The following is a 24652-nucleotide window of genomic DNA, read 5'->3' as shown; positions in this document are numbered from 1 at the left end:
ACGGGGTTGCAATTGGATCACCCAAATGGCACACTTGGTTCGCCCAGACATCTCCTTAGTAAAACGTGTGTAAAATGTTCATTTTCTGTCGTATTATTATCAAATTTGAAATGGAATTGGAGGAGACTTTGAGCTGTAATCCTGTTGTGTTATTCAGTCCACAACCCTGATATATAATTTTCCAGGCAGATTTTTGAAAAAAAAATAATAATAATAATATATATATATATATATCTATATATATATATATATATATATATATATATATATGCAGACTTAATATCTGCCTTCTTTTATGGATTCAAACTTCCATAATTCAGTGTCAGTAGCACTTTAACAGATTCTGACAGTTGAGGAGAAAAAAAAAGTGTTATCTTCAAAAAGAGACCAAAACCATGCTGATACTCCAAATGGTTCAAGTACAGCTTCAAATTTATTTTGGGTGCACCTTTTTTGGCGTTAAAAATGCCAGGTGGAATAGCATCAGGTTTTAATGCAGCATTGTGTTTGTCATATATATTTTCTTTCTGAAGCAAGACAAGGTTAGCCAATCAATTGGTGTTCAACAGCATGCTTTCAGTAACAGCTGCATTATTTTATTGTCTTGAACTTCTCCAAAATAAAGCTCTTGGGAAAAATAAAACTAAATAAAAATGCAAAAAAATGTATTATAATAAATATACTGGTTAAAAACAGCCCTTTGAGTAATACATGGTAAAGTTCACAAATAGTAATGTTTAGATATTTCGGCCGTCTAAATCCAGCGAGAAACACAGAGAGTTTGTTTTGTTTGTTTTAACAACAGTAGTCACATTGTCTCCAGTGCGTGCCCAACATGGCGGCTAGCAGTAGCGACGTCAGCGATGACGCGCTGTGCACGGCCCCTATTCAACAGCTGTTCCTTGTCTTACTTTTTTTTTTTTACTTTTTCAATATTGTGGACCTGATTACTTCGTAATGCACTCTCCGTGTTTAAAGGAAGGGAATGTGCCTTGAATTGCACTTTGAGGTCTTTTTCATAATGAAAAAAAAGCTAAATAAAACTGTCTTAAAACACTTTTGCTCATGAAATAATTCTAAGAAAACATTCAAGCTCAAAATGTCAGGCAGGATAACCTGTTATTTTATACACTGTACCATGTATAAAATAAGAATGTGTCCTGCCTTATATTGCGTTAAATTGTGTTTTTGAATTCTAAATGGCCACATTAGACATTAGGAGTTGTTGGGTTTTTTTTTACAGGCAAAAGTGTTTTATAAAATAAATGACGACAAAGTTTTATTCATCTTGGCTTTTTTTTTTTTTTTTATAATCTGAAAAACAATCCGATCCGTAACTTAAAATCCGTGATCCGATCCGAACCGTGATTTATGTAATATATTGCACCACTAGCTGTGATTGTTCTGTTTAACCCATTAAGACCTAGAGCGCCTGGCTAAACATCTCCCTAAAACCTGAAGTTTTCCCGAAAATTAAACAACTATAAAATAATCAATATCTCAGCCCCTGTAGCAGATACAAACATAGATGTGGCTTTCATACTGGCGCGAGTTTATTAGTCGTTACTGTTTGAATAGAAGATGTAAAAATAACTTCTTTTTTTTTTTTTTTTTTTTTTTTTTTTTTTTAATAATCAGTGCAAGAGTAGCACAATTTTAAATACCATCCCCTCTTCTGGTACAAAGCTGTCGACAACAAGCTGTCTACAAACATATCACGTTCGACTGGTTTCATTGGTTCAAAGTCCCCAAGCGCATTGTCTTTTTCACTTCGAAGGCGTCCACCATTACAGACACAGACATCGAAGCCTCGCCACGAAAAATAGACTAATGACGAACTAAATAAAGGCTTCCGTCTATGCTTGTCTATTTTAAAATTTGTCCCATCATTCGTCGCCAGTCAGAAAAATGGGCGTCTGTCAGTGACGGACCGTCACACAGACCGAATGCTCTGCGTTTCATATCAATATCCACTTAATAGACGGCGTTAGTTGGCTCATGGTTTTATTTATTGCATCACTAATGGCTTTAGACTCCTTAGAAGACGTTTTGTGCAGATGTTATAGGGGAGACGTTTTTTTGTGACGTTTGCAAAGACTTTTTGCACCATGGGGCTTCACATGATCGCAAACTTAAGTGCTCGGCTTCCGCCAGCTTCATATTTGTACTATAATTACCGATGCCAACGTTAAATACTGATTGAATGTATTTTTAGGTAGATTATGTTGACGTGAGTATGTGTAAGAATAATAATGCATTTTAGTATTCATGTGTTTGATTTTTAACATTAGGCCAACTTGCTTAGTGTGCTTTGCTTTCACATATGTATGTTAATTACACACACACGCACACACGCACACACACACACACACACACACACACACACACACACTCACATAGACAATACAAGTTCATAGTGTTCCAGCTGCTTTCGCTCCCCTTTCCCCTAGAGCTGGAACACCTTTGTTATCAGGGACACCGAAGAATAATAAAAAGAAAGGGGGCGCAGGAGCCGGGCAGAGCGTTTTAGGAACTGTAATCGTACACTTCCCTGCGCTCTCCTTGCAAGTAAAAAGACAATATTGTTGTGGAATGTCTTCTCTCCTCATTGTGTGCATTGTTTATGAATGTCTCACTTGGTGTGAACCTGACATTAAATTGGTCCTTCGAGCCGGATCCCTATATGCCGGAAGGTTTCCAGCTGTCGAGTCAACCTCCAGGTAAAGCCCGTGGCCACGGCTCTAAGACCCTTTGTGGGACTGGTTTTTGGCTCCACTTCTGGGAACTGAAGGCTGACGGGAAGCCGGAGGAGTGAAGACATCTCTGGGTGAGTAGGAAACTCACGACACTCGTGGATGAGTGAATTGCGCGCTGGCAAAAAAAAACCTTGCCCTGGTAAAGTAGTAAGACAGAGTAAGTCTATAAAACTTTAAGACAGAGTAAGTCTATAAAACTGTGAGACAGAGTAAGTCTATAAAACTGTAAGACAGAGTAAGTCTATAAAACTGTGAGACAGAGTAAGTCTATAAAACTGAGAGACAGAGTAAGTCTTTAAAACTGTATAAGCCTTGAGAATACTAGTCGATGTCAAGTTAAAAGACAGAGTAAGTCTATAAAACTGTAAGGGCGACGGTGTCCTGTACGTACTTAAACTCCGTGAAAAACGCTGCTAAAAGTGTGACTGTGTAAACTGTATGAGTGAATGTAAACAGGATTGTAAGTGACAACTTTGTGTGGACGCAATAGGCAAGAATCCTCCGCCACTTGTGGTAGAAGCTTGAGGATTGCCACACACTGGGTTGATTGTCACCCTGTTTTAAGGTAAAAGTCAGTATAGGACACCCTAGGTGTCATAAAACTGACTCTAGGAAAAAAAAAATGAAAAAAAAAATGGGAAAAGTTAACAGTAAAATCGGTGATAAAAGTGATCCTAAACAAAACCTCGCATGCAAAGATTGGACATTTGTGGAGCGTCACTGTCCTTCCAAAATACAACACTTAAACCTTTGGATAACAAAATATGACTTTGCTGGCCAGCTTAAAAAAAGAAAATAACAATAATAATAATAATAATAATAAAGGATGGCAAAGGCCTGTGTACACTTGAATTCTGGGTGTGGGTATGTTTGGGCAAATCGGTTGTGAAACCCTGTGTGAAGTGTGTAAGTGAACAGAGTGATTGCGAATTAAAATACCACTAGGTATTTTATTCCATATAATTAGTATAGTATAATTAGTAGTATATGTAGTAGGATAATGAACAGCAGACTGATGTGGATGCAGAAGCAAGAATTCTCCATCTGAAAAGGTGTAGTGAGAATGACCACAACAGGAAATTTGAATTGCTGTCCTACTGATAAAAATCCAGTTTTTAGAACACCCTAGGTGTTAGCAAGCTGGACCAAATTGTCTATACAATGGGGAAAATAGGTAGTAAATTTAAATCATAAAATGCAATGTAAGGATTGGAAGTTTGTTGAAAAACAGGATCCTGATAAGATACAATATTTAGACGCATGGATAGCTGAACACGTTTTAATGGTTAAGTTAATTACACATAAAGTAGCCGTGTTACAGGACTCAATCATATAGCAGAAGCATTTAATGGGCAAAAAGTAAGAAACGAAGATAATGTGACTTGAGCGGCGGCGCAGACATCAGGGAGGGGCACCTGGGCCCTCTGCTCCTCTCTTGTCTGACCCTGCGACAAGGCGGAACAATTCTTGTTCATTATTATAACATTTGGCTGAAGAAGAGCACAAAGTAAGCAAAAATAAACTACGGATGTAGAAACAACAAGTCAAATATTTGGGACGCAATCTTAATGTTGGAAGTATAATTGTAGTGGGGAATAGAAAAACAAAAACAAAGTGCAATTCTCCAGGCTCCAAAACATCAAATGAAGGGGTGGATGATGTCATTTTTTAGGTCTAACAAATTGTTGCTGAATCTGGGTGCCAAATTATGCAGGAATCATTGGTGAAAAAATGTAATAGTGAAGACCTCAAATGACATCACCTTTAAGGTAGACCAATGAAGCAGGAAAGTTTTTTGTGAAATAAAGCAAATTTTAGTGTTAAGCACAGCATTACCTTATTCAGTTGATAGATTGTAAAGGTCATTTTTCGACCTCAGTTTTGGTGCGGCAAGATAGAGACAAAATGAAACTAATCATTTCGAATTGGACGGTGCATTGCCGCACTCTGGAAGAGCAGTTATTGCAGCATCCATTGCTGTACAAACAAATGCAGCAATGGATGGGTGCCTCAGTTTCCAGTTGTTTTTTTTTTAAGTGCAACCATAGTTTTTGTTTTATCCCCTGATTTTGAGAGTGCCACATGCAGTCTCTGCATTGTTTTAACAAAGGACCATGATCTTTTTATCACTAGCGAACCATTTACCTTGTATGTATTGAGACAACGTCTAACTAAAGAGACGCACGATGTTAAACACAGCCACATTGTTACTACTTCCTGAGGATGGGGGAAGACATGACTGCCTCACTGTAAACACAAACATTCATATTACTCAGAAGTATTGTGTGGAACTAACTCACATTTTGATAATTTGTTCTAAACATACATTTTAATTAAGTTGTTAGTAATTCCTGACGATTAAATTAATTTACTCAGTTGTTTTGAGTTTACATGTCTTAAACAAATTAAATATTTAGAACATCTGGATTTTTTTTTTTAAGGTGAAATGCTATCTATCCCTTTGGAACTTCACATTTTTATTGTTTTCCTGTTACAAAAACATTTATTGCATGCAATAGCTGATACATCCTTGTTGGCACACTGTTTTTTAAATATAAAAGGGAGATGCGCGCTATACAAGTGTTGGACCTTGTAACCATTTAGCGCTATAAACTCAAAATAATTAAGTTGGTGGAAATACTGTGCCCTCAGAATTGATAGCTTGTTACACGTAAAGAGTTCAACTTACGTTTACTTATCATTTCTAAGGCAACGAGTTTCCATATTTTCTATTTATTTAATTTTTTTTATAAACTGAACTCCTTGATTTAAAAAAAAAAAAAGAATAAATAAATAAGATAAAATAAAACACTGGTGCGACATTACCAGGTGACATCTGTGTATGGCCAAACAGATTACTTATTTTACCGAAATATCCATACGAATGGGCTGCTGAATTGAATGGAAAACTATTGTTTCGTCATCATAGATGCTTTTTCAAAATGGCTAGAAATATTCCCTATACCAAACATTCAGACGCGTTGACGGTGGCAAAAGCACTTTTCAGGGATATCATCCCCAGATACGGCATTTCTAAAAAACGTACAATGATGGTGGTACCCGTTTTGTTGACCAAATTGTGGAGAAAATAGGGGTGGTGGTTCACATTGATCTGAGAATCTTGGTGCTTACCACCCTCAAAGTGCTGGATTGGTGGGAATAATTTATGGGACAGCAGAAAATAGACAGAGATAATGCATTAAAATAACGGGAAGTACTTTTCATAATAAGATAACGCTTAGACAATGTGTACACGTGAAAGACATGGCAAGTACTTTTCATGATGGAATATGAAAGTGAGAAAGGATGGATATGAGGATGTAGACTTTTGGAGAGTGTTGGCGCAGAAGCGTGAGAAAGGGACAAGTAAGTTGGACAAGGTGTTGTTTCATAGAAAAGAGGATGATGAGACGGGGGCCGGTGGCAGTGAGGAGGCAGGTTGGGGGTGACATGGAACTGGCTGAAAAAAAAAAATCAACGAAATGTAGAATTAACTTAAAATTTTTGCCATTAGGGACAGGATTCACGCTATTTGTCGATGGGTCATATAAAAAGGATGTTTTTGGGAAAACACGACTGGCTACTCTGTTGTTACGAAAGATGAAATTCTAAAAGCAGAATCACTGCCGTCGCATTATTCTGCTCAAGATGCTGAATTAGTTGCACTAACAGAGGCATGTAAATTATGCCAGAATAAAGATGTTACAATTTACACTGATAGCCAATACGCATTTGCAACAGTACACATCTTTGCACAATACTGGCGCAATAGAGGCATGATTACATCGACGGGAAGAGCAGTGACACATGCTCAATTACTCCAACATTTGTTAGATGCCGTACAGTTACCACGCAACATTGCAATATGTAAATGTGCTGCACATAAATCGGGGACAGACAGTGTGACATTGGGGAATGCTTTCGCAGACAAAACAGCTAGAGAAGCGGCTTTAAAGCCCTTCCTGGGGTTTTCAGACCACATTCCTGACACAAAAATATTGAATACCCAAACCTTGATAGATATGCAACAGCAGAGTCCACAGACAGAACAAAAACTCTGGACTGATAAGGGGGCAACTTTGCGGGAAAATATTTATGTCAGCACAGAGGGAAAACCCATACTACCAAAAATTTGTTCAGGTGGGAAGCAATATTAAGCCATGGGGTGTCTCATGTTTCGACTGGCGGAACGGTGGCTCTTGTAAACAGACATTACACGACTTATAGGTTTAACCTCTTCTAAAAAAAACAATTTTTGTACGGCTTGTTTGACCTGAGCCAGGCACAATTCACAAGGTAACTTGCGTCCAATGCGGGGTCAGTTTCCTCCGGCAACCTATCCTTTTCAGAGAATTCATATGGACTTTATTGAAAGACATTATACCGCGATATGGTATTCTGCAGAGAATTTATAGTGACAATGGGACACATTTTGTTATTGTTAAAATAGGTCTGTTATTTCATATTGACTTAAAGCATCATTGTTCCTATCATCCACAGAGTGCTGGTTTGGTAGAAAGGATGAATGGGACTGTGAAGAATAGGTTGAAAAAATGCATGGAGGAAACGGGTAGACCTTGGACGCAATGCGTTGATCTTGTTAAACTGTATATCAATATTACTAGTATAACTGGGCCTACTCCATTTGAAGTACTTTTCGGTAGGCCCTACAAACTACCGTTATTCACTAAACACTGGGAATTGGATGATGAGGCGAATTTGGCTGATTACATGAGAAAGACTTTAGAGAAACGTGATGAACTTAAATTACCTGAGAACGATTGTGTTTCCCAACAGACACAACAACTGGTGAAGCCAGGAGATTGGGTCCTGGTCCAGAGCATTAAGAGAAAACACTGGCACTCTCCCACGTGGGGGGGCCCATATCAAGTGTTGCTGACAACTCCTACTGCTGTGAAGCTTGCAGAGAGGAGCACGTGGATACACTTATCACATTGTAAGAAGGTCATTTCTGCTGATTTCTCCTCCGGGGAAGGTGAGCAAAAGTCTGGCAAGAAGGTGGGTGCAGATTTATAGTATCTGAAAATACTTGACGGTCAGTGAAGAATTTGACAGACACCAACCCCTTTTTAGTGGAGTTACAGCAGAAATGGCGATGCCAAAATGGCTTAAAGATGCTATTGGGTGTTTTGCAGCTGTACTGATGGTTATTTTTGTATTTTTATTCATTTGGCACCTGTGGGGGCCCTCGAGGGGGGGCTATTTGAATCCTGCAGTAATTAGAACTAGGCGTGGCTCTTTGGCTTCATCCCACTCATTTGTTCCTTGGATTGTTTCCTGGGCTTATATTAATTCCATCAGAATTACTGTGGCACCCAATAGCACGACAGAACTGAAGCTTCCAATAGCAACCCTGAGGGGGTTCAAGAAAAGGTGCGGTAGTATAATTCAAACGACGGGGAAGGGATACGAACAATACTGGTGGTACCTCACTGGACATGTGTTAGATTCGAGTTGGGATTCTTTGATCACTACACAACAGAGTGATTATTGGGTTCCAGGACAGGGCCGTGAGGCTAGATATTTTCATAATAAAATACTTCTTTCAAAGACGGGGTCGACACTCAATCTCAGGGTCACTGTGGGGGTTGGGCCTTTCAGGCCTCCTACTGCAGTTATTTTTAATTAATCTTGTTGGGGGTTTCTTTTGTGGGCTTATTCATGAGGTTTTGATCCTTACTTTCCTATTGTAATTTGTGAAGACAGTACTATGTCTCCTTCTGAAATTCCTAGAGTAAGTTCATAAGCTAAACAAACTAAGATAGTAATGAAACATGTTCCTCATACTGATTTTAGCTGGGAAATGCAACAAATTACAGGTGTGATAGTTCAACATAATTGGATGTTGTTAGTAGAAAATGCTGCAGGTCGAGTCAATTTTAGTTGCATTACGTGTCTCGGACCAAGACCGTTATTACGTATCATACCTGCGAAAATTGATCACAATTGTCTTATGGAAGTTATGACCAAAACAAATCCGAATTCCACCTGCATTTCCTGGGATTCAATTTATCCGCTGGCAAGGGCTGTGCGGGATAAACCTATATTTTCTGCAATAGTCGCTAAAAACAACTTTTCTTGTATGAATCTCACCGGTACAGGCCCAAATTTGGGGTCGATCAACGCCGCCTGGTGTGACACCTGGTGCGCCCACCAGCGCTTGGATGCTACACCTCTCATTCCGCGCAGTGACGTGTGGTGGTGGTGTGGTGGTAAACAATTGTATGACACATTGAGAAATGCTTCAGGAGTTTGTGCACTTGTGTCATTGCTCTTAACTGTTACTATTTTTCCATCTACAGTAGAGGATATCCAGAGGGCAGCTCTGACGCACATTCCGCGAGAAAGGTTCTTTAGGAATCGGCGTAGTGCTTCCTGGAGGGATGGAGATCCGACCTATATTGATGCTATTGGCGTACCTCGAGGTGTTCCAGATGAGTATAAACTGGTTGATCAGATTGCAGCTGGTTGGGAGTCCATTTTTATTTGGATCATGCCGAATAAAAATGTTGACAGGATCAACTGCCTCCACTACAATGTGCAGAAACTGGGTAACTATACTGAAGCAGGATTTCTTGCTATCAAAGAACAATTGGCAGCCACCTCTCTCATGACGTTCCAGAACCGCATAGCTGTTGACATGCTCCTGGCGGAAAAGGGTGGGGTATGCGCCATGTTTGGCGACCAGTGTTGTACATTCATACCTAACAACACGGCCCCGGAGGGGTCCCTCACCAGGGCCATCGATGGCCTCCGCGTTCTCAACCACAAGATGAAGGAGCACTCTGGAGTGGACACGTCTCTTTGGACGGAGTGGTGGGAAAAAACATTTGGTAGATACAAGGACTTGGTTTCCTCTGTCCTGGTTTCTGTTGCTGTGTTTGCAGCTATCCTCACGTTGTGTGGGTGTTGTTGTATTCCTTGTCTTAGAGCACTGCTCAACCGGTTGATCACTACAGCTATTGCACCTACGACGTCCAAATTAAACGATGTTTATCCGTTATTGCTTTATCGTACAGTTGAGAGTAATGATGACACTGATGACACTTCTTTTGATTCTCCTGTTGACATTTCGTTTTCTTTTCCAGATCTCTTTCCGGGTCTTGGAGATCATGAGTAAAATTACATTGACAACCCCGGGTGTAATTACATTTGTTTTCATGAGAGTGATTCGGTAGATTAAAGCCTTTGTGGAGGGTCTATTCGATGATATGAGGATTGTGCAAATGTAAGAGAAACAGGGGGGAATGTGATTAATCAGATATGTAATGATTCGGGTGTTGGATTTTTCAATCAGATTTTTCTCTATATTATTCATGTTGATGTTCATGATTAAGCCTGTTAATTTTGTAGATTTAGCTTTATACTGTACACGAATAATGATGTATTTTATTGTTCATGTGTTTAGCTTTATATTATATAAAAACAGGGGGGAATGTAAAAATAATAATGCATTTTAGTATTCATGTGTTTGATTTTTAACATTAGGCCAACTTGCTTAGTGTGCTTTGCTTTCACATATGTATGTTAATTACACACACACCCACACACACTCACATAGACAATACAAGTTCATAGTGTTCCAGCTGCTTTCGCTCCCCTTTCCCCTAGAGCTGGAACACCTTTGTTATCAGGGACACCGAAGAATAATAAAAAGAAAGGGGGCGCAGGAGCCGGGCAGAGCGTTTTAGGAACTGTAATCGTACACTTCCCTGCACTCTCCTTGCAAGTAAAAAGACAATATTGTTGTGGAATGTCTTCTCTCCTCATTGTGTGCATTGTTTATGAATGTCTCACTTGGTGTGAACCTGACAGTATGCAATAGCAATATAAGGTAAAATACAATTTGAACAAAGCGATGCCTGCGAACTCAAACAACCTGGCCTTTTTTTGTTACTTCCTGTTAAGTTGTCATTTTGACAGTAGGAGGATTCCGCCCGACAGCGGCGATATCATGCATAAAATGTGATTTTAATTTTCCAAAAACAACAATGCTGTGCAATGTACACTACATTCTATCTGAAGGCTGCAATTCAAAGCTTAAGAGCTGTGAATTTCAATCAAAGGATGATTATTTGATCTAGTACACAGCATATCACAAGAAGGAAAATGCAGCTTGTTAGCAAAAAATTGTCATCGTCGAAAAAAACGAAAATCTATATCCTATCTAAACAATCTACATTATAATTCCCTCCATCAGTGAAATCAGTATGGTTATCACAGAGGCACCTTCATCGGGATTCATATAGAAAGCAAACCAATTTAAAAGAGCAGAACAGTGCGACTAATCTAATCAACCAGTGCTTCTCCCGCATCCCATGGTACAAATAGAGAATTGTCTCTGTGCAGCAGCTTTACAGCAGTCAAATATCCAAGCCAGTCTTCTTAAGAAACACCTTATCTCACTGTCACTTGTTAAAGGTTACACGTGCGATGCTGGGCAGTTGAAAAGCAGAAGCAATAGGCTTATATTGTGGGATGATCTGTTTTGAATCTAACACTTATTTAGCCGCAGATAAATAAATATGTGACAAGAAAATGAAACTGCAACAAGCATGTTTGTTTCTTATCATGTACCAACAAGCAGACAAAGGCTAAAAAATTCCAAAGTGACCAGTTATTTGTGATGGCAATTTGAAACTCAGCACAAATATGTAAATGTAGTAAATGAGCAGCAACAAAAGGGTTGAAATTGTTAGAACCTAATGGCTATTTCTCCCAGCTGGCCTGGCGAAAGAGCTGGGGAGAGGGAAGTCTGGCCTTCCACTTTCCCCGACAACTTTCATCCTCAGTCAGAAATACAAAGCTGCGAACCCCGGCTCCAGTCAACACCAGGGTAATTGCTGTTTATTCTTAACTTTTTTGTCTTACTATACAGTAAATATTCCTACCTACGGACCTCTGTCAAACGGAAATTCCCTCACCCGGAAAAAAAACGTATGCATTAAATTTTCTACTACATTACATTAACGATCGATTACTTCCAACGGAAGTTCTGGTACTGTATCCGGAACCCATAGGGAAGCCCGCACTAGCGTGAACTCAAGCAGCTCCCGCTCGTACTATGGAAAAACTCAGACCGCTCCGCCATCATTGGATCCAAAACGGCGACATGTAAGCTACTTCTTTGGCATGCGTTTTACTGAAATTGCAAAAGATTATTAATTTATTCATTTACATTTTCGTCTGTAGTTCATGGCATCCAAACGAATCAGAACGGTAATGACCATGAATGAGAGAGTGCAATGCATCCGATTATGGGAAGCTGGACACAAAGTAAAAAACATCCAGGAGACTTGGAGTCTGAAAAACTCAAATATACGAGAAATGTCCTGATGTAAAGCCACCGTCCAGCAAGAGAGCTATGGAGATGCTTTTGTATGCACAGGAATCCCCAGACATCAGTGATGATCAACGGGACAGTTTCTTGCAGTTAGCAACAAAACATTTTCATACAGCAAAGAATGAAGCCAACAAAACAACTCAAAACACTTTTTTTCCCAAGTCTGAGAAAAATCAACACTATATGCAGTACAGTTTACTGTAGTTAAGTACTGTACTGCATTGGTGTTACAGTATTTACAGTATTTTTTCAACAGTATTTGGATCATCTTTGTTATACTGTACTGTATTTTGTTCATATACCTGTACATTATAGTTTAGTTTCTGTTTAATAAAAATTTGGGGCCAAATATTTTTTTGGGCACTATATTGCTTGTGTTGTTACACATGTATTTTGTTAACGTACTTGCACGTTCATACAGGACATGTACCGTAGTCTTTTCCCACATGAGGAAATTTTGTTATAAGGAACGATTGAACAATGTAAATATGATTCCTTACTAGAGAATACTTACTGTACCTTATATGTCTAAAAGCAACCTGTAATCTGTCGTTTATCCGGTGTTATGATCTAACTATTACGGTTTATGGATGTAATGAGAGAGGACATGAAGGTAGTTGGTGTGAGAGAAGAGGATGCAGAGGACAGGATTAGATGGAGGCAATTGATTCGCTGTGGCGACCCCTGAAGGGAAAAGCCGAAAGGAAAAGAAGAAAAGCTGCTGTAACTTGACCCTGGGGTTCCTATTTTCTCAAAATTTCTCACATTAGAATGATAGCCAAAGCCTTATTTTTCATCGTAGTGGTAGCGCCACCTACTGGCTAAAGGAAATATATGCATTATTCTTTGATGTTTTTCTCCTAGTGAGTTAACCAGGTCTACCTCATGTTTGCTCGGAAGAGCGTTTAGGCCTTCGTGCTGTTAAAACAAAGTTTGTGATATTTTGCCAAATGTTGTTGCCGTGGCAACTTGCAGTTCACCAATAAAACAATGTTGATTTTGAGAATCTAAAAAAAAGGCTGACTAGCGCGTCTAGGCCTGAAGACCTCAACAAACTTACAGGAGGTCTGCCATTTTAATTTTTCTTTCAAGTTTGTCCCCATTTTTGGCCTTTAAAAGAGGTCACATTTCCCAAAACTCCTCCTTGAGGTGTTATCTATCCATTTGTATTGAAACTGTTGGTGTTTCATCCGAAGATGTTCAAGACAACAAGGAAAAGCAAATCTTTTTATTTTTCCGAACGCTATATAGCTGTGGAGACACACTGTTTGACAAGAAAAATGATGCTGATTTTGATGGTCTAAACATTCATGAAAACATGTTAAACTTTTCATACACCTCACACCTGGCAAAATATTTTAGTACCATATTTCCAGGCTATAAGCCGCACCATTATATAAACCTTACTCACTCCATTTTTAGCAAATTTTGGAAAAAAAACATGTATAGAAGCAGCACCTATCTATGTTGAAAACTTTTATATTTACTGCATTTACAGAACGATTATGAACTGTAAATAAACAGATTCTTTCCTAACAGTGCCTTTTAACACTGCAGCAACGTTGCTGATTAAAACGGAACAGAACCAAGAGAAAATAAACAGTACTTATCGTCATTTCACTGTCGGCTGAGGGCAGCTAGTTTGTCAGCTAAAGTCCACCAGACTCCACCAGCTATTGTTCTACTACATTCTACATATGTACCTGTCTTGTTTTATGTTAATAAAGTCAGCCAATCTAACACACGACGTGCTAAATCAACAATAGCATTTAACATCGAAACAAGAGAACATACATAACATCAGCCAATGGCATTCATGTGCACTTCAGGGACCTTTCGGACAACATAAAATCAAAGAATTACAGCACCTAATGCAATAACCTAGTGAATAGCGCTTCGCCTGTTGAATTCCTCCACCTGCAGTCACTTCCAGTTAATGGCAAATGTATTGAATTGTACTATAATTCCGGTTAGGGCGCCCGAGCGGTGGAAGAAAAAGCCACAGAACAGCCGCACCGGACAATAAGTCGCATGGCTCAAAATTTAGGAAAAAAGTCACAGCTTATAGTCTGGAAAATACGGTAGTTTAGTATCCGGTTATTATAAAATGGCTCAGTAGCGACCCCAGAAAATTTTAAACCACCTGTTTTTTTTGGTTGTACATTTCAACAAGATCTACGAAAGGTTGAAGGCATATGTAACAACCCAGTGCTCCATTTTCAATTTCTTTCAAATTTGGCCCAATTTTTTTACCTTTTCTAGAGATCACATTTTAAAGAACTCCTACTAGAGATGTTATCAGTTTGTCTTGAAGCTATGGAAGCTTCATCTTAAGATGTTCAAGATATAAAATAAAAGCAAAGCTTTTTATTTCATCCAGCAACACACTAGCCAGGTTGACACGGAGACTTTTCTGTCATTGGGAATTAAATCATTTAGAATGAAGGTCTCTGGTCACCTTTTTACATGTGACGTGATTTCAATTGGCCGTTTACTGCTCCACCCTGTTAATCAGGTCAGCCGTGTTACAGCCATGTGACACGCGGAGGTCGATGTAAACATCAAATGATCTACCAAGATGGTGTTCATTCATCTATTTAGCACAGTAATCGCTATTGTTTTAACACTTTTATTAAAGCAGCATCTTGATAAAACCAGGTCAGGAGTACTTTCAAACAAGTTCTCGCATAGCCGACGCGCTCTGGTAAGACGCTGCCATTTTAAAGCGTGTATACAATGACGTCACTATGCATTTACGGCAAGACAGAGCATGCGCAGACCAGACACAGCCTGGCCATTACGATTGAACTGTTTACATGACGGTTGTTCGGATTGGCAAAAGGAATGTACCACGCCTGTGAGTCTGAACGAAATTCCATTCGGATTGGGCCTTTTTATTTTGATTGGGGTGTTTATATGGCACATTTTCATTTCATTTCATTTCATTTCCATTCTGATTGGTCATTCGGATCCTTTCTAATCAGAACACATGGCTCCATGTAAACCCGGCTACTGTTCGCCAAGTAAAATGACACCAGTTGTTTTGGGTCTTAACATTCGTGAAAACATATGAAACTTGGCACACTTAATGCTTGGCCAAAGAATCACTATTTTATTACTTCATTGTGCATAAAAAAAAAAAAAGAAACAGCCTCGGTAGAACATTTCACCAAGATCTACCAGGAGTTGGAGGCACATAAAACAGCCCAATACCCAGAGCTGGGCACTTGAACCTTTTTGCCGGTCTGTCCTCCGTCCACGACCTGGGTACCCTTCCGGCCTCATCCCGCCGTCCTTATTCATAAATATTATCGGCCCCCGACACCGTCCTTTTAAAGCGGTTCTGCCCTTAGGTCCCCCCACGCCCCCAAAAAAAGCATCCGTGCATGACGCCGCGAGAAAGATGGTTGTATGTGTGTAAGGAGACCAAGTGAGCGAGTCAAGAGTTGAAATGTATCTTCTTTATTTAACAGCGGTCATTATTTATATGTCAAAGCAGCAGATGTGAAATAGGTCAGTAAATTTATGTAGCTGCTGGCCAATAATTTGATTTATCAAAAACGTGATCAATGGTTTCTTAAAGCCTCACACGTTTACACTTCATTTATTTGCTATTCAATTTTATGGCTCTTTGAATGTCTGTGGTGTTGGTGCAAAGGTCACAAATACCATCTGATTGTCATCTGTCATTTTACCTGAACCGTCAATCAGGAGTATGTATGTTGTTGGTAGTTGGTATGTAGCCATCTTCTAAACCAGATTGTCATGCCATTTGTATGCCTTCATTACTATTGTGTGTCCGTGTGTCTGCATCAGCACTAGCAACTATGAATATTAAATGGGGAGTTTATACATTTGCGATTTGCGGACGCTCGAGCACGGGGGCGCATCGAGGTGCTCACGCGATCGATTGTAACGAAAATAAGTAACTGATATTTTACGTTCGACTAGAATACCAACAGTGGTGTATTGGATCTTTTGTAAATGCTGCATGAACTAACAGTATTTAGTGAAGTCTGTGTGTAAGCGATTTAGTAAGCAGCACATTTCTTTGGTTACTTTATGCATTATCGGTGATGTAGTTAATTATAGTTGGAAATTATTTTGAATAAGTTTTATTAAAATAAAATTAAATCCATCCATTATCCAATCCGCTTATCCTCACAAGGGTTGCGGGCGTACTGGAGCCAATCCCAGCTGTATTCGGGCTGTAGGCGGCGTGGTACACCCTGAACTAGTTGCCAGCCAATCACAGGGCACACAGAGACAAACAAACATTCGCACTCACAATCACACTTAGGGGTAATTTAGTGTGTCCATTTAACCTACCGTGCATGTTTTTGGAATGTGGGAGGAAACCTGATTGCCTGGAGAAAACCCACGCAGGCACGGGGACAACATGCAAAATCCACACAGAAAGACAGGGGTCGGATTACAACCCACGACTCTGCACTGTGAGGCGGACGTGCTAACCAGTCGACCACCGTGCCGCCCATAAAATTAAATGTGTTGTTAAAATAAAGACTATGTGCTATACATGGTCAACAGTGGCAATGACTTGACAATAGTTATAAACATATCTTATATCAGGGGTGCTCAATACGTCGATGCCGATCTACCAGTCGATCGCAAAGATAGTGTTGGTAGATCGCATGACATTTGTAATGGCTGCCATCTGTAAATTGAAATACGATATTTACCCTTATTTTGAAAATGTCATACTGGAAGTTGCGTCTTACAGAATCTCCGTACGCTTTACGCAGGGACTGAGAAGAACTTGTAGTGGCATTCACCATGCGTGTTGCTTACTTTTTCCTCGTCATTCCTCGTTGTTTTGCCAAAGCCGAGAGAATATACAAAGTTAATATTACAAATTTGTTGAAGCAACACATTTTTGACAGTAATGATTATCTCTGGGAGAAGACTGTCGTTAGTTGAAAGCAGGACAAAGTGGTCAGTACTATTTTGCATTGTCTATCGTGATTACCGTATTTTCCGGACTATATGCCGCAACTTTTTTCCTAGGTTTTGAGCCATGCGGCTTATAGTCCGGTGCGGCTATTCTGTGGATTTTTCTTCCACCGCTCGGGCGCCCTAACCAGAATTACAGTACAATTCAATACAATACATTTGCCATTAACTGGAAGTGACTGCAGGTGGAGGAGTTCAACAGGCGAGGGCGCTATGCACTAGGTTATTGCATTAGGTGCTGTAATTCTTTGATTTTATGGTTTCCGAGAGGTCCCTCAAGTGTACGTGAATGCGATTGGCTGATGTTCCGTTGTTTCAGTGTGAAATGCTATTGTTGATTGAGTACAGTTGACAGCACGTCATGTGTTAGATTGGCTTACTTAATTAACATAAAACAAGACAGGTGCATATGTAGAATGTAGTTGAACAATAGATGGTGGAGTCTGGTGGACATGAGCTGACAAACTGGAGCGGCATCTGTCAGTGAAATGACGATAAGTACTTGGGCTGCATGATGTTGGAAAAAAAATGACATTGCGATTTTTGCACTGGGGGGGTTGCGATATATATTGTAATGTTAAAAATTGAATTTTCACCAGATGACTTGAATAGATTTGTTTGGGAATAATTTGGTTAACTCACCATGACATCATTGTATTCATATAATATTGTTTAATCCAGACTAAGGGGGTTCATCTGTGAATGATTTCTGTATATAAAAGGGATCACAGAGGTCATGCCTCTGTAACATAATATATTATTTAACATTGTATTTCACACTTCAATGTAAACAGCAGCAAAATATTAAACGCATTTTAAACAAAAAAATAAAAAGAGCAGGTGCACTAGACCCTTGCGTCATTTAAAAAAATAGAAGAAAATAAAAAACCTCTAAAGCAGCAGCAGAGTTATAAACACCTCTAAACTATAAAATATAAAAAAATTAAAAAGCAGGTGTACTATTACACAAATATAACATTAAGATAAAAAAAAAAAAAACTTTGTGAAACTGCAGCAACGTTGTAAACAAATTGGAACAAAAATATTAAAACTTGAAGAGCAGGTGCATTAGTCCCCCGAGTTGTTCACAAAAATATAACAATAACTAAAATGGTCTGTAAAGCATATTGCATCCGTGATTTGTCTGTGCTGTTTGGACTTATTATCATAAGGAGTTATGATGGCGAAGGCATCTGTAATTGTTTTTCAAGTAGATGAACTTTCACCTCTGGTCCACTTCTTAGTTTGAACTGCTCATACAGGGGCTCATAACGATTGCAGCAACAACGGCCAGGCACTGTTGGCAAAGGATGTTTTGTTGTTCTGAATCTTCCTTTTCATAGCCGAAATACTTTAATATTTTGGATGTTGACTTTCTTTTGGGGACTAAATCCACTGCCGCTTCTGCCGCTATCGTCTCCTCGCCTGTTATAGTGTTTTCAGAACAGATAGCAGAGTGCAGGGGCAGGGGCCGGTGACTGATTGGCAGGAAGGAGGGGGTGAGCGAGACAGGCTGTGTCAGAGCACGGAGTAAGCTTGCTGCTTTTTTGAAGCAAAACAAGTTTTGTTCTAAGAAAAAAAAATAGTTAAAACATCGCACGTCCGACGATGTGACTATCGCGCATGCGCACATCGCAATCGCGATGTTCAAAAGACACATCGTGCAGGCCTAATAAGTACTGTTTATTTTCTCTTGGTTCGGTTCCGTTTTAATCAGCAATGTTGCTGCAGTGTTAAAAGGCACTGTTAGGAAAGAATCTGCTCAGGTACATACATGTACATTTACAGTTCATAATCGTTCAATAAATGCATTAAATATAAATGTTTTCAACATAGGTGCAGCTTATATACTTTTTTCCAAACTTTTCTAAAAAAAATAGAGTGGGTGTGGCCGGAAAATACGGTAGCTGTGACGCTAAGCAAAGCCTTCTTTTTCATAAATGTAATATGTTGTATGTCTGAACTTTTCGTTCTACGATGTGTTGGCGTTTTACGGTGTTTTGCTGAGCAGTAAACATCTGTAAAAGGAACTGGAGTCTCGCATCCAATCAATGGGGGGGCATAACATTGAAAAAAAAAAAAAAAGAGCTTCATCGTTAATTATGTTGGCTCATGCGGTTATGCAAGGTACCTCAATATATTTGAAAATAAATATGTTTTGCATTTTTGTAGTGGGTAGGGCATACCCACAAATATGCAAAACATACTCTACCCGGAAGGTAGAGCATTTTGACATGGTCATTTTATAAGTAGCTTGCATGCTGAAAACGTGTGAGCATCCCTGTCTTATATAATAATTGTTTATAATGTAATTTATTAGCATAACATGTAATTCATTAAAAGATAACTGAATCATTGTGAAATAATTTTTATCTGCTTGTTTCAGGTTTATGACCTGTGGGTCTTTGTCCAATAAACAAAGAAAGACAAACACAAGTTCTAACAGTGTGCTTCTGATGAGCCTTTTCGCAGGGCATAAAATAAAATATTCGAACAGCCGGTCTCTGAACGGATGGGCGGAGACGCCCGGTCCAGGGAGCGCTTCCATTGGTCACCCCAGGAGTAAGGACAAACACCTTTTTATTCTGTGATGGAGCAAGAGAAAGCAAGTCACATTCACACAGGTAACGGAGCAATCTTCCCCTGTAGAAGCCGTCTCTGCTTTGTCGGCAAAGCGCAGTTAACGTCACACAAGTGCCCCTGTGTGTCTCATTAATAAAAGCCCCCCTTGCTACAACAGACAATGCAGAACCAACAAGCATATTTACAAAATGGTCAATGTAGATTAATAATGCACAGAAATAACCCTTAATTTTTTTTAACAGAATATGTCGAGTTTTGAAAATGTTCACAAAATAAAAATATTTACTGGGCTACATACGGCACAAGGAAAAAAGAGACCAGGCTTGGAGAACCATGAGCAAATTATACTTGGTATGTTTTTACTTGATTTTTTTTTTTACAGCTGTTGAACTTCACCAAGACGGCAATATTGGTTTGCCTTATCTTTAGCCTTTAGCACAACTAATGCTATGTAGTCCTCCAGAGGACAGTCAAGCGACATGCTGACGTCCTCGCCGGTGTGCTGGCTCTGACGCTGGGTCTCATCACTTGTCGTACTAGTTGAACACGTGCTGTATCTCCCGTTGAAAAATCTCCTGCACTAGTGGCGTAACTAGTGGTGCGTTTGAAGTGTTCGGAGTCAATTTTTGTCATTTGCCCATTTCGCAGAGTAGGTTGATATGAACTTTGGCCGCCTCGCGACCACGTCACACGCATGAGGGCCAATTATTGGGCCGGACTAAAATCCACCTCCGTCCTTGCTTAGTCCGCCCCTTTTTTAAAACGTGTCACTCCCCGTCCTCCGCCTCAAAAATGGGCATCCGTCTGGGACGGAGGGACGGACCGTTCTGCCCTCGGGACGGACTGCCCAGCTCTGCCAATACATACAAAAATAAGTCTCTGAAGCGCCACTCTAACTGCAAAAGTAAGTCGGCCACTTTTAATTTCCTTTCGAATTTTGCCTCATTATAGGCCTTTTATAGAGGTCATGTTTTCTCAAAGTACCTTTTAATCTTATGTACTTCATTTCCACAAAATTCCAATTCCAATGTCCCAGTATCCCAATGTGCTCGTACCCCAACGTTGCCAGGGCTGCGAGGGCCCATTGTAGCTGCTCGCAGCTCTAATTTCCCTTTAGGATTTGAATGGGAAAAATGAAGCATGTTTTGTATTTAAATACACATTGGGTGTAAATCTTTTTGTTGTATTTTTAGTTTTACAGTAAACTCCAACTGGGGTGTCGTTAAACAGCTTAAAGGACGCTCAAGGACAGCAGAATAAAATATCGTCGCTGTCCTGTGAAAAACACTCGTCCATTTTTTTCATTTCTTATTTTTACGTGAATTGTGTTTCCGCGTTACAGACATCGCATTAACGTGAACATTTTTTTTTTTCTCCAAAATTGGCCATAAATGTTTTTCACAGGACAGCAACTATATGCTACACAATTGCTACACAAGCAACATGGTGCATTCAGGGTACTTTCACAATGTAGGGAACGTGTAAACGCAGCAGCTGTTCTGCACATTAATCTTTTTTCTTTGACTTTAAAGTTTTAAAGATCGAAACCATCCTAAATTTAAATTGTGATTAAAATTTTGATTAATCATGTGCTCATGCAAGCGGAAGATTTTCCACGGTCAATTAAAACACATGAATAATCCGTCAATTTTTATCTTTTTTTAAATGAAGAAACCTTTATTTGTTATGTGTTGAAACAGTAATGTACTATATAACGGCAGCTTTATAATCCTCAGTGTTGACGTTGTGTGTACATTGTTTGTTCAATACTTTTGTGTTATTCCTTATTTTATTCATTTAAAATTTTTCTCAATATATTACATATTTAAATGTGTTTGTATCATTTCAAAACTGTGTTTAAAGACCTTAAAACTTTAAAATGGAAATCAAACCAAACATTTTTTTTTCAAAAATATGTTCCCAGCAGGCCCACTAGTTGAAACGTAGCATTCTGATAATTGCGTTTGTGGAATATGAGTTAAAGGGCTGGTTGGGCCGGGATGGCCATGTTTTCACTAACAAGTTCATTTTGGATATTTTTTGATTAGGAAAATGAAAAGAGTTGTCATTTTCTCTTTTATCCATTCATTTTGGAGAAATTAGGAAATAAGTGACTCCATGAATAACACCCCTTGTTAATGAGGAGAATGGCCGCGCCCCCTACCGTTCTATCCTTGTTCGGTCGGAGTCACTGGAGGAAGCGATTACAAACTCTCCACTGGAAATCATTGTATTTACGTTGCTTATAACGTCCAAAAACAGTGATCAACTGGCACCAACATTTATGTGGACATCCCTACTAATGACCACTTATATACTAATGACCACATATCAAAAGGATTAACCTCTGCGTGGCTGATTTATATGAGAATGAGGAAATTTGGAAGTGAGCAGAGCTACATAGATTTATGCTGGGACGAGCGCACACTGCTTTTTTGCTGATCACAGTTAGGACGGCGAGGCATTTAACACCAGTCAGGATATTTACAGAGACTGAAGTGGGAATGAGTGGACGTGCACATTTATTTGGATGACGAATGACCACAGTTTTTCAACCGACTTTCTTGTAAATCGAATCACAATAAAAGCCCTTAAATCACAATAGAGTCTTTTGGGCAGAGCATTTTAGTACTTTTGTCATTTTTGCATGCAAACCTATTATGTAAGTGCTAATGTTAAGCTTGTCCAAGTGTCACTTTAAGCAGCAAAATCCACCCGTTTTTAGCCATCTCAGGGGGCTGCCATTTTGTCATTTGTCATAATATACACGCGATGGTGTCGTGAGACCACAGAAGATGTTCTGGAATTCTTTCGAGTCATAATGGCGGACGGCATCGATCTCGGGAGCTTTGAAATGAGTAGCGGCAGTGACACAGACCATCCATCCATCCATTATCTGTACCGCTTCTCCTCACAAGGGTCGCGGGGCGTGCTGGAGCCTATCCCAGCTGTCTTTGGGCAGTAGGCGGGGGACACCCTGAACTGGTTGCCAGCCAATCGCAGGGCACACAGAGACAAACATCCGCACTCACAATCACACCTAGGGGCAATTTAGAGTATCCAATCAACTTACCATGCATGTTTTTGGAATGTGGGAGGAAACCGGAGTGCCCGGAGAAAACCCACGCAGGCACGGGGAGAACATGCAAACTCCACACAGGGAGGCCGGAGCCGGGATTGAACTCACGACCTCTGAACTGTGAGGCGGACGTGTTAACCAGTCGACCACCGTGCCGCCCTGACACAGACCAGTGTTTTTCAATTAATTTCATTGAAAAAATCCCATGGCACACCACCAGCTGAAATTGTGACAAAAATAAGCATATTTTAACAATAGTGTTATATTGTTTATATGAGCATTTTTTAACATTGAAGAATGACATTATATTACAACGTCTTGAATAGGAATTAAATAAACACAAAGAAAAAAGTATTTTATCATGTTTCATATTGGTACTCAGTGTGAAACATGGGCCTGTTTGGATAAACATGGGTCACTAATTCGCTTGTCGCTAGACAATTAACTAGCCGCTGCTGCTGCTGCTACCTGCTGGTATGGAAGAGTACTACAATGTAGTAAAGACATGATTACGCTGCCAGGCGCTAGACCGCACAGGCACACAAATTAGATAATTTTCCACGGCAAACCTGACAGTGTCTTTTTCAATTAAATAAATGTGCCTTGAATCAAAAAAGTTTGAAAAACACCGCTTTACTGTAAGAAGTATTAAACGTCAAACGTGTTCAACAGGCATACACACGCGCGTAGTATTACCCTGTACACGCACACACCTTCAACTCTGTCGGCGCAGCGTTCCTTGGCTTTCTCCCTCATCAGTTTGGGGATGAGCACGTCCGTCTCCACATGCCTTAAGTGAATATCCTCTGAAACAGGATACAACATACCAATTACAAAGGTTGCTGCTGCTGCTGCTGCTAGCAACATTTGGTGCGAGTTCGTATTATTGCACACATTTCATGCCAAACGTGACTCCGTTAAACTGTGCTATTGACGACTGTTTGTCGGTTATCCTGCTTTGAGAGAGCAACAGCTTGCTACTCGGACTATACGTTTGCTGGAGGTAAGTCGCTGCATACGCGCTTACATTTCTGCGTCTAGATGAACAAGTCGTAAAATAAAATGCCAAAATAATCGAATACCTGCTTGTGTTGCTTCCATTGTGGTTGAGCCGCTCACACCTTTAATATTACAAAACTCAACCAATGTGACCTGCCGTGCGTTACTTCTTCTTCTTCTTCTCTTCTTCTTCTTCTTCTTCTTCTTCTTCTTCTTCTTCTTCTTCTTCTTCTTCTTCTTCTTCTTCTTCTTCTTCTTCTTTCTTCTTCTTCTTCTTCTTCTTCTTCTTCTTCTTCTTCTTCTTCTTCTTCTTCTTCTTCTTCTTCTTCTTCTTCTTCTTCTTCTTCTTCTCTTCTTCTTCTTCTTCTTCTTCTTCTTCTTCTTCTGGATTTTTATGGTGGTTGAAGTAACTTTCAGGTGCATTACCGCCACCTACTAGTAAGGAGTGTGAACCATATATGCCCCTAAACTAGACTTTTTTTTTTTTAATTTTAAACAACAATCATGGTTTTTATCATAGAAGAATACAAAATGTACATAGGAGCTAGTGTACAATACAAAGTAAAGTTCCATGAAACAAAATAACAAATAATAGTAATAAAAAGGAAAAAATGCTAGGTTTTTTCACATAACATGTAATTGTCAATAACACAGACAAGATTAATAGCATTCCTACTTTTCATAAGTCTCAGGGTCTTAGAAAAAGAAACAAACTCATTGTGAAAATAGAAGAAATTTGGATTCACCTTTAAAATTTTACATTGTGTAGAAAAAAATTCCCAAGGATAATAATAGTGTTGACTGAATAGTCATTATTTGTATCTTTTAAAACAACACCAAATGAAACGTCTTCTATAGAAAATTCTCTCAATTGAAAAACATTCGGATGAATCCAATCAT

General features: G+C 39.4%; 2 protein-coding genes across 2 annotated transcripts in view; one reads left to right on the top strand and one right to left on the bottom strand.

The window, feature by feature from the left end:
• The window catches only part of cmc1 (C-x(9)-C motif containing 1), a 31662-nt gene extending 7751 nt beyond the window's left edge, over nucleotides 1-23911 (bottom strand). Inside the window, exons 1-2 of the mRNA XM_086039012.1 lie at nucleotides 23836-23911; nucleotides 23467-23559 (exon numbers count right to left, since the gene is read on the bottom strand). Coding sequence (XP_085895138.1) covers nucleotides 23467-23559; nucleotides 23836-23854 — 112 coding nt within the window. The 5' untranslated portion in view covers nucleotides 23855-23911. The remainder of the gene's footprint in view (nucleotides 1-23466; nucleotides 23560-23835) is intronic.
• On the top strand, nucleotides 2212-10518 carry LOC147144193 (uncharacterized). Its single transcript, XM_086038593.1, has 2 exons — nucleotides 2212-2827; nucleotides 7554-10518. The coding sequence occupies exon 2, from the start codon at nucleotides 8545-8547 to the stop codon at nucleotides 9895-9897; it is 1353 nt and encodes a 450-aa protein (XP_085894719.1). The 5' UTR covers nucleotides 2212-2827; nucleotides 7554-8544; the 3' UTR covers nucleotides 9898-10518.
• Nucleotides 23912-24652: the final 741 nt, after the last annotated feature.

Source organism: Filicampus tigris, chromosome 8 (genome assembly GCF_054856515.1).
Source record: "Filicampus tigris isolate MCC_2025a chromosome 8, RoL_Ftig_1.0, whole genome shotgun sequence".
In the NCBI taxonomy this organism is placed as follows: domain Eukaryota; kingdom Metazoa; phylum Chordata; class Actinopteri; order Syngnathiformes; family Syngnathidae; genus Filicampus; species Filicampus tigris.
Note: the sequence above shows the minus strand (reverse complement) of the source record. Positions and strands in the feature narration are given on the sequence as shown.

What these genes read in the sequence shown, in the direction of transcription:
- LOC147144193 (XM_086038593.1), top strand. Translation starts at nt 8,545, where the DNA reads ATGAAACATGTTCCTCATACTGATTTTAGCTGGGAAATGCAACAAATT.